At 40.8% G+C, this 12,535-nt stretch overlaps 1 protein-coding gene across 4 annotated transcripts in view; it reads right to left on the bottom strand.

Moving 5' to 3' along the window:
• Positions 1 to 599: 599 nt before the first annotated feature.
• CNTNAP2 (contactin associated protein 2) overlaps positions 600 to 12,535 on the bottom strand; it is a 1,225,886-nt gene continuing 1,213,950 nt past the window's right edge. For all 4 annotated transcript variants that reach the window (XM_031674555.2, XM_072964285.1, XM_072964284.1 and 1 more), the window contains 2 exons: positions 4,536 to 4,616; positions 600 to 1,849 (listed from right to left, as the gene is read on the bottom strand). In XM_031674555.2, coding sequence (XP_031530415.2) covers positions 1,650 to 1,849; positions 4,536 to 4,616 — 281 coding nt within the window. In that variant the 3' untranslated portion in view covers positions 600 to 1,649. The remainder of the gene's footprint in view (positions 1,850 to 4,535; positions 4,617 to 12,535) is intronic.

The following is a 12,535-nucleotide window of genomic DNA, read 5'->3' on the forward strand; positions in this document are numbered from 1 at the left end:
CAGTTAAGTTAGGCATTCAAGTATCTTGAGTATGGAACCCAAATGAACAAGAATTTCCATTTTCTTGAGGCAGGTCATCAGAAATATAGCACCGGTACCTTTAGGCTGCTTTGCCCTCTTCCAGGAGGTGAAAGAAAAAAATGATCATACTTAATTTCCTCAAAATGTTGGAGTCTAAAAACACTTTTAAAGAACTTATTAAGTATAAGAGCCTGAATAATACAATTATAAATGGTAGTCATTGTAGAAATAACTTTTGTGTAATCTTTTCTTGAAATAAATAAATAAAATTTTTTTTAGATGCTCCAGATGGAGCTTTGCCCCATTTGTTTCACACACAGTCTATTATCTTTAAATTAATAGTTATTTGCTGGAATAAGTGGATCAAGGTTCCTGCTTAAACTGAGGAACGGTTGTCTGGACATGTCCCTTCTCTAATCAGTTACCAGGTTGTGATGAACCCGAGCTTCAAAGGTCTCTGCCAAGGAAGATCCCTGATTCACAGCGGTGTGTCTGTCCAGGATGGACCAATACATGGAATAGATGAGTTAAAACATGGCAGCATTTCCCCCATGATTCCAGAGTCATAGCAATAAGAATAGCGATCATAACTGGCTTTATTTTGGTGCGTCCATTCAGGGGACACTGTCTGCTAGGATTTTGTCACAGGGTCTTAAAAGCTAGGGATGGAAAGCAGAACAAGCAGCACAACCTAACTCACGCATTCGCTAGACGGTCCCCATGCTCTTGCTAACCGACCACAGGAGACACGGAGCAAACAAACCCTCACATCTGGCTCGCATCCCCCCCGAGCTGCTCACACGCGCACAATTAACCCGACTCGTCGTGGGTAAAGCAGAGGGAAGGTCTTTTGTGACAGCTGGTCTCCAGGGATTGACACTGGCTGAGTCTAGGACTATATATGGGACAATATTATCTCGTAGAATCCAGTGGAAAATAAAACCAACAACCCCAACAGGAAACTGCGTCCCCGGGCCCTTAAAGCTTCTCGTGGCTGTGCTAATTACGCTGGCCCCACCCTCTCTCTCTTCAGCTGCTTAGGGCAGGAACTCTCTGAGAACTGGCATAGACGGAGGTCTCTGAAAACTGGCAACTCATAGGTTCTCTCTGACCCTTGCTTTCCTTTTCCAATTCACAGGACACCAAAATTAATATCATAGGAACACAAACTAGTTACTCCAATAGCCCATTAGAGGTTGACTCTATGCAGAAGGGAGAGAGAATGCTGGAGGCCATGTGTACGTGCATCAGCTTTTCTCCAGAAAAAATACCCCAATTCTAAGGGCTCTGAAAAATGTAGAAAACGCGCCCTGTTACCATGGGTTTTTAGAACACCTCTAAACACACACAAAATAAGACAGTTATTACCTACAAATTTCAACCATTGCTTAAACTCTAAAAGCATTTTTTTGTATTATTTTGTTTTGATACAGAAGGGGAAACTCAGCTATAAAGAAATATCAAAAAGTATCTTTTGTGGCAATCAGTCTCAGGGACTTTCTGTTGCTTGCCTCCCCCAACTTGTGCTGATATTTTAAGGATGTGCTCAGGAGTATGAAGTAGGGTGCTACTGTCCCTTTCCCTCCGAGTAATCCCCCCTCCCCATCCCACAGCCAAAGAGCCACCCCTCAAATGAGCCACTCCTTTTTGCTCTCATCAATGGTCTCTGTGAAGTTGGGGTCGTTGTTCATGATGGCGGCGTCTGCGCTCTCTGCTGACTCTGCTCCCTTCGCTTCATTGGTGTGGTAGGTGCCCTTGTGACGGAACATGTACCGAATGAGGAAGACCAAGGTGCAGAGGATGGTGAAAATCACCACGGCAATGACCCCTGGTGGAGACAGGAGACGCACAGGAGGTTAAACAAATCCTATACATCTGCCAGCATCTTCCCCCACTTCTTCACGGTTCCCTCAAACCTACTCTCCCATCCAACACACAAAACTCCAAAACGACAAAAACTAGCAGAACTGAAAAGAGTTGTATTTGGAGATTTCAACCCTCCTCTCTTGGTAACTGACAGAACAATTAAACAGAAAATCAGTAGGAATTTAGAAGACCTCAAAAACACTATTAACAAACTTCACCGAAGGAAGTAATGTCAATCCTACATGTCTGATTTAAAATAGAGGAGAAGGATATACTACTCAACTCATTTTATGAGGCCAGCATCATCCTGACACTAAAACCAGACAAACACATTACAAGAAAAGAAAGCGATGGAGTGTTCCTCTTTAATAAAATTCCAGCAATTGAAACCCAGCTATAGGTAAAAAGGAAGATAACAAAGTAGTGTTAATTATAGGAAAATAAGACTGATTTAACATTAAAAAATAAAGCAATGTAATTTATTACATTGAGTAAATAAAGGAGAAAAATCATATGATCATCTCAATATAAGCACAAAAAGCATATGACAAACTTCAACACCCATTCATCATAAGAAACTTTCAACCTGTTAAGGGGCATCTTGGAGAAATCTACAGTTAATATTGCACTTAACAGTGAAATATTAAACACATTCCCCCTAAAATATGGCCAATGCAAGAGTGTCAGCTCTCAGCCCCTTTATTCATGACTGTACTGAAAGTCCTAGACAGTGCAATCAAACAAGAAAAATAAAAAAGTGTACAGACTGGGAAGAAGTAAGAACTCTATTCTCAGAGGATGGGGTTGTCTACATAGAAAATTCCGAGGAATATACAAAAAAGTGTTGCTAGAACTAACAGTAAATTTAGCAAGGTCAAATTTGTATTTTTATATATAAGCAAGAAAGACTTGGAAATGAAAGTAATAAAATACCATTTGTAATAGAACAAACTGAACACAGTTGTCTAAGATTGTAGACTGAAAATCATAGAACTTTGCTGAGAGAAACTAAAGAAGACCTAAATAAATGGATCGATATACTATATTTCAATGTCAGTATTGTTAAGATGTTCATTTATAGATCTAATATAATCCCAATGAAAATTACAGCAAACTATTTTTTTGGTAGAAATGTATAAGTTTATTCTAAATTTCATATGGCAATGTAAAGGGCCTAGAATAGTGAAAATTATTTAAAAAAATAATTGTAGAACTTACACTGCTTATTTCAAGACTTACTATAAAGACACAAGAATAAAGGAAGCATGGTATTGGCCAAGGAAAGACATACAGACCAACGAAACAGAACAGAGGCCAGAAAAAAGAGACACACACATATGGTCTGTTGATTTTTGACAAAAGTGCCATGGAAATTAAATTGGAAAAAAACATAGTCCAACTAGTGGTCTTCGAATAACTAGATATTCACTTAAGATTTTTGACTTTTATCTCATACTATACACAGGCATTAACTCAAAGTGATTATAGACTGAATAATAAAAACAAAAGGTATACAATTTCTAGGAGAAAATATAGGAGAAAATCTTCACAACCTTAGCTTAGGCAGATTTTTTTTTTTTAGATAGGGTTAAAAATCCCCACAAGCTATAAACAGGTTAGAAAAATTGGACTTTATCAAAATTAAAATCTCCTGCTTTTCAAAAAATGCCAGTCAGAAAATGAAAAGGCAAGCCAGAGACTGCAATAAAATATTCACAATACATATGTCTCACAAAGGACTTGTAGCCAGAATACAAGAACTCTTGCAACTCAACAGCAAGAAATCAAACAATCCAATTAAAAGACAGGCAAGATTTAAACAGGCACTTCACAAAAGCTTTGCAAATGGCAATAAGCACATGAAAAGATGCTCCTGTAACTTTGGACAATGTGCATTAGGAACAATTTTGAATGTATTCTAATTTTATAGTCACACACACACACACACACACACACACACACATATGTATCTACTTTCTTCCTATAGAAAATACACCTGCTGACTAAGCTGAGTTGACCTGCTGGGTTTAAACTCCTTGAAACGCTTATCATATTTGCCATCCTCAGAGAGGTCAGGAACCTCTTTAGGAAATTAGACAGAAGAACAGAGAAAGAAGGTGGCAACAGAGTTATCAGTATTGATCCAAACATGAGGAATTACACTAGGAGAGTCAAGTGATTCTGCATGTCTATCTGCAGTGAGAAGAAAAGACTAGAAGATCTTAGATACTCTGGCTGATTAATTTTCTGATAACTTTGATTAAGATAACTGAAACCAGACGGGCACAGTCCTTCCCATTTTTGTAGTAGGTTCTCCTGGACCACTTGAGATGCTAGAGGATAAGAGTGGAAAAGACTGGAGAGCAAGGAAGAAATGTCCTGGCTGTTGCCATGACTACATACTTGCATATTCTGATTCTGGCTAGTTCACCACTACCATTCTCGCTCTTTTTTTTCCCTAAACAAATTAGCATTAGAAGGTAGCCAGGTTACATCTGTACTTCTCAATCTTCACTCATACTTAAACAGCAAAACGAATAAAGTAAAAATCCAGGTAACTCTTTCCCTTCTAGATGATGGTTTTATTGAAGATGACTACCTCCCACAGGTGCGTGGCCATGTGAAAGCCTGCTCCACACATCACCTACCTCCGATGATGGCCGAGTTTCTGTTGACTCCATTTCTTATAGCCTGGCCTTGTCCTGGATTATACGGAAAATCAGCACTGGCTGGAGGGGAAGAAATGGAAAGTCATGTAGATCATTAATCCCAAACAATTTGATATTTAATTTTTGCATACAGCTCATAAAGTTATCTTATGGGAATAAAACTGGCTCACATAAAAACAAATATAATGTTTTTAGAAACTCTGGTTTCTTCTTTAAACCTAAGTTCTCTCTTGAGAGAAGTATTACTAAGTAGATATGGCCAGTACATTCATTCATTCATTCAGCAAACCTTTGTAGAATGCCTACTCTATATCAGGCACCAGTCTGAGTGCTGGGGATATACAGGGAACAACAAAAAAGATGAAAATTGTTATTAATGAGAACTTTCCAAGCCTCACTGAAGAGTTTTGTTTATATAGCCAAAATACTAATCTAAAGCATGAATGTGGTTTTAATTATGACCCTACTTCTTCATAGTGAATTGCCTGAAATTGTAGGTTCCATGATGTAACTCATACACCCACAGGACACAGTAAGATTTGGTTATCAAGACGCATAATTCCCTGATGTAAACCACCCTTCAAAGACTGAGAGTTGCTTTTCAAGGATAAAATCTTATACCTTCACTGCTCATCTTGGGCATAGTTTTAGTTACATATATATATTCTTTTTCATATTATTTTCCATTATGGATTACTATAAGATATTGAATATAGTTCTCTGTGCTGTACAGCAGGACCTTGTTGTTTATCTACTTTATATATAGTGGTGTGCATCTGTTAATCCCAAACTCCTAATTTATCCCTCTCCTGCACTTTCTCCTTTGGTAACCATAGATTTGTTTTCTACGTCTGTGAGCCTCTGTTTCTGCTTCATTTGTATCATTTTTTTTAAGATTCCACATATAAGTGATACAATGTGGTATTTATATTTCTGTCTGACTTCACTTAGTATGATAATCTCTAGGTCCATCCATGTTGCTACAAATGACATTATTTCATTCTTTTTTATGGCTGAGTAGTATTCCATTGTAAATATATACACCACATCTTCTTTATCTAATCATCTGTCAATGGACATTTAGGTTGCTTCCATGTCTTGGCTATTGTAAACAGTGCTGCTATGAACACTGGGATGCATGTGTCTTTTTGATTTAGAGTTTTTTCTGGATATATGCCCAGGAGTGGGATTGCTGGATCACAGGGTAACTCTATTTTTAGTTTTTAAAGGGATCTAATGGCAATAATCTTAATTCATGTCACTCATTACTTCATCCTGTTAAAGGCAACAGCCAATCTTAATCATATTTGCAGTCCCAATGACAAATAGTGCAGACAAACAGCAAACCTAATTGGATGTTCGTTCACTGGTATAATTAAAATCAGTCCATTAAGAGGTGTATAAACATCTGTGTAGCCTCTTTGAATAATAAAGTCACCCATGCAGGTAGAAGTTTGAAAGTCACTTGCCTAAACTCAACTCTACCCTTAAAGCAAGGCAGCATTCTTACTTTTTCCCAACAAAGGAAAGAAACATCTTGAATACAGAAAAGCTGCTAGCGATTCCTGTGTCCACTAGTCTTTGGTTATCATCAGAGAACAACCAATGGAAAACCCTCAGGTCCAAAAAAGTCCTTAAGGAGTTCAAGGGCAGGGTTCTGTGTCTGCGTGAACATCCCTATTTTCATGGCTTTGTTTGTAACTCGAGCCTGGTTGTCCTTATATATATGAGTGCTTACATCCTTGGAGGCAAATCCATTTTATTCCGGCAAGCAGAGTCATTGCTATTTTGATATGATTTCAAAAGATTCATTTGTATGTAAATTATTTCAAATGATTTCATTGTTAAGTATCCTCTCCTCTGGGTACCAACATCCTCTTGGAAATGCACACTGAGAAACATGGAGACCGAGGGACACTGACGAGGCCAAACCACAGACCTCATCCACATCACATGCTCCATTTGGCTGCTAACTTTATCCCCCGCCACCCTGCTCCAAGTGTGCTAGGAGAGCAGAGCAATTTTAGTGGCGCTGGAGTATCCACGAACCTATATTTTGGGATGTTAAGTCTGAGGACCAGACTTGCGTCAAATAGACAAAGACTATATTCAATAACGCTTTTCTTCTGTCCCCAAATGACACTTGTGGACAAAGAATGTCAGCTGCTGTACCAGTAAACAATCGATGTTGTGGCCATCAAGCCATAAGCCACTGCAGCCACCCCCACAGTGCACCCTGAGGGGATTCAGGATGGAGAAAAACGGGATACTGGCCCCAGAGCCTCAAGGTGAATACCAAAGGACTGACTTCAGTGAGCCCAGACTCCTGCCTCTTCCCTTGCGTAGTTCAGTGCTCAATTCATTAACTTGAGATGTCTGGTTCTTCCTTAATTAACAGTATCTTCTGATGTTCTAAATACCTTGTTTTGTTGCAAAAACTCCCATATACCTGGGCAAACAACTGGGCTTGATCAGTCGGCCCCCTTCAGATCATGCAATGACGCTGTTTTCTCTGTGGCTGGTGGGCTGTCTGTGTGGCTTCAAAACTGAGCGGGAGAGACATGTTATCGGATGAAGGATAACTGACATGCTGACAGCAGCAGCTGAGCGGAGCAATCCACCAAGGACCCTGACACAACATTGTGGCACAGAGCCCCGGTATTCCAGACGCAAATCCCTCACGGGCCCAAACAGCACAGGGAGAATGGTCATCGCCGTTACAGTAACACTTGTGAAGTCATGAACAGTGCTATCTGTGCCTTCAAACGTTACTATCTGATTAGAATTTTTGATTGCATTAACAGAACGTGAAAAATTAATAGAGGCCGTTTCAAGGCGGGTGCTTAAGTACAAGAAACCGATTTCAAAGCTAGTTGTAAGAACAGAATATTAGAAAGAGATCTGAATACTTTAGCCTCAAATTTCTTGCCGGTCCCACTGAGCAGGTAGGGAGAAAAAGGAGTAAGAACCACCCCCCACCCCCCGCTTTTTAAAAAATACAGCACATGAACTTAAGCCAGGGAGTTGTAATTCTTATTTACTAAATTTCATATTGTGTAAAATTGTAGACTTCAGGCTCAGAAACCAACTGCAAATAAAACACACATTTAAATGCATAAACTGAGGTTATCTCACAGAAAACCTCCCCCCAAATGAAAGACACTAAAAGCTTCAGGCTGTCGTATATCCGGGACAAAAATATTAGATAGTGGCTGACATCTAGAGAAAATATTGCCATGGAAACCACTTGGGCTTCAGCATCTAATGGGATAATTTGAGACACTTCAACAAAAATGCTGCTATTAATTGTAATTTCATTTGAATTGCAACATTTTTTTTTACAGTGGAGTCTGAGTTCCATGATGTAAATATGCCTTTGTCCTCTGCAGTTTCTTTGTTTTATTTCACTTTATTTCCTCCCTTCAAATCTGAGCTCTATGGCAGAAAATTATTTTGTCTTTTCAAATAATTTGTCTTAGCCATTCACTATTGACTGATAGTTTAGAAATAGACATGAAAAAAAATCGTTGTCGATGAAGATGCTGAAGATACAGGAGATGCTGTTTTATTTTAGGAGAGGCTACTGCTGAAACTCACGTTTTCAGGAGGGAGAGACTTCTCGAGGCCAGTAGGTTTTTATCCAGGCAAACAATTCGTGGCAGTGCCTCTGTGAGCCTCAGGTTCGTCTTTCTATTGTACCCTTTGCCTCAGTTTCTACAGAAAGATGTCAACCAGAATTTCAGAGTTCAAATGGGGAAGAGATGATGAATTTTTGGCTTCGACTAGAGAAGGGAAACAAACCTTAAACGTTTCCAGCTTCTTAAAAGAGCGAGCAAGTGGTAGCTGCTTGCACGAGTGACCAAGGTCCAGTGACCCAAAGCGGATAATCAAGAGAAAAGAAACAGAATAAAGGAACTTGTCATCATCTACTCTAGGTCCTGATGGTTTAAATAACGCCAACTTTATATGAAAGAACTGAATGAGCAATTGATTTTATTAGATTTCCTTCCATCAGTTTTCAGCCAACTTCTAAATTGCTTCAATTGCCTTTTGGGAAGGAGATTTACTGATCTCCCAAACAAAGCTGGCGCTGACTTCTTTTGTCTGATTAACTACTGGTATTTGGATTAGAAATAACTCATTATTGATAGAAGCTCAGATATCGTGTAAACACAAAGACAAGACATAGGGTGTCCTTTTCATGTCAAAGATGTCTTGTTACTTCTCAGGTGGGCAAATCATTGCTTTTTTCCTATTTAATTTTTTGAAATAATTTTTTAAAATATATTTTTACTGAAGTATAGTCAGTTTACAATGTTGTGTCAATTTTTGGTGTACAGCACAATACTTTAGTCATATAAGAACATAAATATATTTGCTTTCATATTCTTTTTTACCATAAGTTACTACGAGATACTGAATATAGTTCCCTGTGCTATACAATGTTGTATTTAGTCGTAGTTGTTCACAAATCAGTTGTCAACGCTATGGCTGGCCCATTACAGGCACTGTGGATCATCAGTTGTCAACAGCTGACTTTCATAGGGTGAGTCCGTGACCTTCCCCATGGCAGAGGTGGCTGAAAAGCAGGATAGCACTTTGGTCAGCATCTTGAGGCTGGTAGGGTCACTGGAACCAGCTCTCCAGACTCATTCAGGACTTTCCATGCATCTTGCTGTAGTTCTCAAGCCAAACGTTGAAAGTTTAGACTGGGGAACCCAGAGGGAGGGGCTGGGAGCCCAGTCGTGTGGCATCTTCCTCCACTATGACCGTCAGGCTCTTCTTTGGGCGTGTGCCATCACTCCTTTCCTCTGCCGCAGGGGTCTATAAATCCATGTTGATGTTAAGAGGAATGCAGGAACGAGGAAGCCCAAATCGGGGGCATAGCATAAATCTGGGAAGTACCATGTAAACCCCTTTCTGAAGGAAAATATGACTCCTAGTGGCAATCAGTAGCAGGACTCTCCCTCCCGGGGCCGGCACTTCCTCGGGGCCTGGAGGTCAGGGACAAAGCTCCGTATTGCATGATGAGTAACTGGGGAAGGGGCAGCTCTTCACTGGCCTTGGGTGGGGTGTGTGGTTTGTCTTCCTCCTTATACCTCATTCTGATCTCCCTTTAGGAGAAAACAGACTGATTCCCGAATGCTCCTGTTCAGATGTTTCAAACTTTAAGGCTCACACAAACCACCTGGGATCTGGTGAAAACACAGATTCGGACCGACTAGGGCTGGGAGGCCGCCGGGGGTGCGAACACACGCCTCGCTTTGGGCAGGAGAGCCTTCACTAAGGCTCCTGGCAGGTTCACGTCTCCTGCTGTTCTTGCGCTTCTGTGTTTTAATTTAATGCAGTGCCTGCAAAGAACTGGCGTAATTCCTTCTGAGACCTTGCCTTTTTTTCCTTCGTTTGGCTGATTCATTGTGTGCTTTTAAATGATCTGCATGACAGGACGCCCCGGGCTCTGTTTCCTTTAGGCCTATTTCTTTTTAGTCTTGTAAAAGCTACTAATCGGAACACTGCTTTCATTTCTGAGTGCAATTCTTTAGTATTTTGAATGCAGAGCGGGGAGCGGCTACCGCTCATTAATATTAAAAGCAGTCTAATTAAAAACAGCCAAGGGGCTTAATAAATGGTTAGTTTAGACCCGTCCTTGGAGACTTTTCCTGGTTTAAAAAAAAAGTTGATTCTCTAAAGCAGGTGTATCAGGGAGGGAAAACATAGTTATGTCGGCACGTAGGTTCCTGATGTCACAGATGCATTCACAGGCATGTAAGAGAGAAAACAGAATTTTTTTTTTAAATACTGGGTTGTTGGTTTTTCTGGAGTTTATTGATTCTTATTTTGGGGGGAAGAATTCTTGTCTCTTTGCTGTTTGCCGGGTGGGTTGTGTGATGGCAGAATGCAGTCAGCTCAGGTAGAAAAGCCTGAGGTCACAGGGGCAGGTGGTGTGTCCAGTGTCCCACAGCACCAGGGCCACTGTCTGTCACTTGATGAAACGCTGGGACATAGTTATGGACGGCTCCCAAGCCTGGTGCACGTACCTGTTACGCAGCGGCTCAGCTAATACGATTGGTGGTTTCATCGTCAGCAAAGCAGCATGAGCAAGAATTGCCTGTCCACTGAATCACGGAAACCGCCTCAGTTTCTAAGAGAGGGTCGTTGAGTAAGTATCACAGGAAGCAGAAAGCAACCGATCACAGGGAATGAGCCAAAATATGTCTTTTAAAGACAGTCACTGATGTAGTTCACCTCTTCTCCTAGGCAGTGGTCAAGAATGGACACTGTTCAGAAGACCAGCGTCTTCAGGAGACCCCGGAGGGGCTGCTGTCGGACTTCTGCTGCAAAACGCATCCACCAGGCATGTGCAGGTGCCAGTAGCGGCTTCGGACTTCCAAATCTGGGGCTTGGGAGCTCGGTGAAAATAACTTGTTTTCTCAAATCTAGTCAAGAGATGGGTTTCGTCACTGGGAATATTTAGGCACATCTAATCATTTGAGGAATCAGGCAGAGATGAAGGGTGTTCTTTGACTGTCTCTGTGGATATTTCTAGTAAATTCAAGGGCTATAATTTGTGGATGGCCCTTCTGGAAACAGCTGGCTATTACTGACTTGCTTTTGTTATTGATGTATATTTTTTAAGGTAGTAGAATGAAAAATTAAATGCATTTTAAAAAACACCTTGTCTTCTGCTATAAGCTCTGTACCTCAACTTGCAGAGGGTGTTGTCTTCAACCTCAGAACCATCTAACAGGTGTTGGGTGACGCGTATACTCCAGCTCTCTGTTGACCAGCTCTGCCAACATCCCCGGGGTGTCAGCTTTGTAGGGTGTCTGTGTTGTTGGAACTGCTGTTTCACCAAAATGTAAAATTGACCCTTTTTGTTCTTCAGCGTTCAGAGTCGAGTGTAGAGTTAAGGATGATTTCTGAGAACACAGCGGTGATCAGAACCCAGATCAGAGCCAGCCAACCGGATTCTGCCTCCACTGTGGTCTATTTGAAGGGGAGAACAGAAGTAAAACTATAGTGCTTTCAACGTTACGTCTGCACATATTTCAAGTCTTTTATCCATGCCCGGTTGGGCCCTTGCTTTGGAAATACTCTTTCCAGCTGCATTAGCACAAGTGAAAATTAAAAATTCCAACCCCAAGACAAGATTGACCTCAGAAAACGCAATCTACAACCCCATGCTAGGTATTTTCATTGTTTTTGGAATGGTTCTCTCTCTGAATGAACCTTAGATCTCAAAAGGCAACTGTCTTTGCTTGTTGGCAGGTGGAGCGGCTAACAGTCAGCAAAGAGCACCTTGTGAAACAAATGATCTTTGCTTCTGAAAGCTTCCTGATGTTTTCCCACTAACAGACTCCTCCTCGGTAATGGTTCACATCATTATCGAGATAATGGGATAATCTTCCAGCACAAGCCATGTGGCTGTCACAGCCCTTCTCATTCATGTCAACAGAGGGTGAAATAATATTTAATTGGCCCTAGCAGTCTTAGGGATGACTTAGTCCCTATCAAAAAAAAAAAAAAAAAAAAAAAGGGAAAGTGGAAAGAAAAAGAAAGGTGTATTTAGGAGCAGAGATTTCCCCTACAGGTATGCAAATTACTGATGATTTCGGACTTCGGCGTTGTATTTAAGGGATGACAGAAGCTCAGAAAAGAGTTCAGGGTAAAAAGCTGGAATTCTTTAACGGTGAAATTCAAATTTATCATTGTGAGAAAGGAAAAGTGGAAAAAAGCACTGAGTGTGAGGTGAGTCTACCTGACTTTTAGACCTGGTAATGCTGTTGCCTGTATGCTTTTGAGCAAGGTGCTATAAATACCGGGACCCGTGGGTTCATAGTCCCAACAGCACAGTAAGAATCTCTCAGGATGGAGAACAGGCATCAGGAGGTCCAGGAAGCTTCCCCCAGCGATGCCAAAGTGGAGCCGCTGCTGTAGCCACACATCAGGTGTTTACTGATGGAACATATGCATTTTCT

Source organism: Vicugna pacos, chromosome 7 (assembly GCF_048564905.1).
Source record: "Vicugna pacos chromosome 7, VicPac4, whole genome shotgun sequence".
Taxonomy (NCBI): domain Eukaryota; kingdom Metazoa; phylum Chordata; class Mammalia; order Artiodactyla; family Camelidae; genus Vicugna; species Vicugna pacos.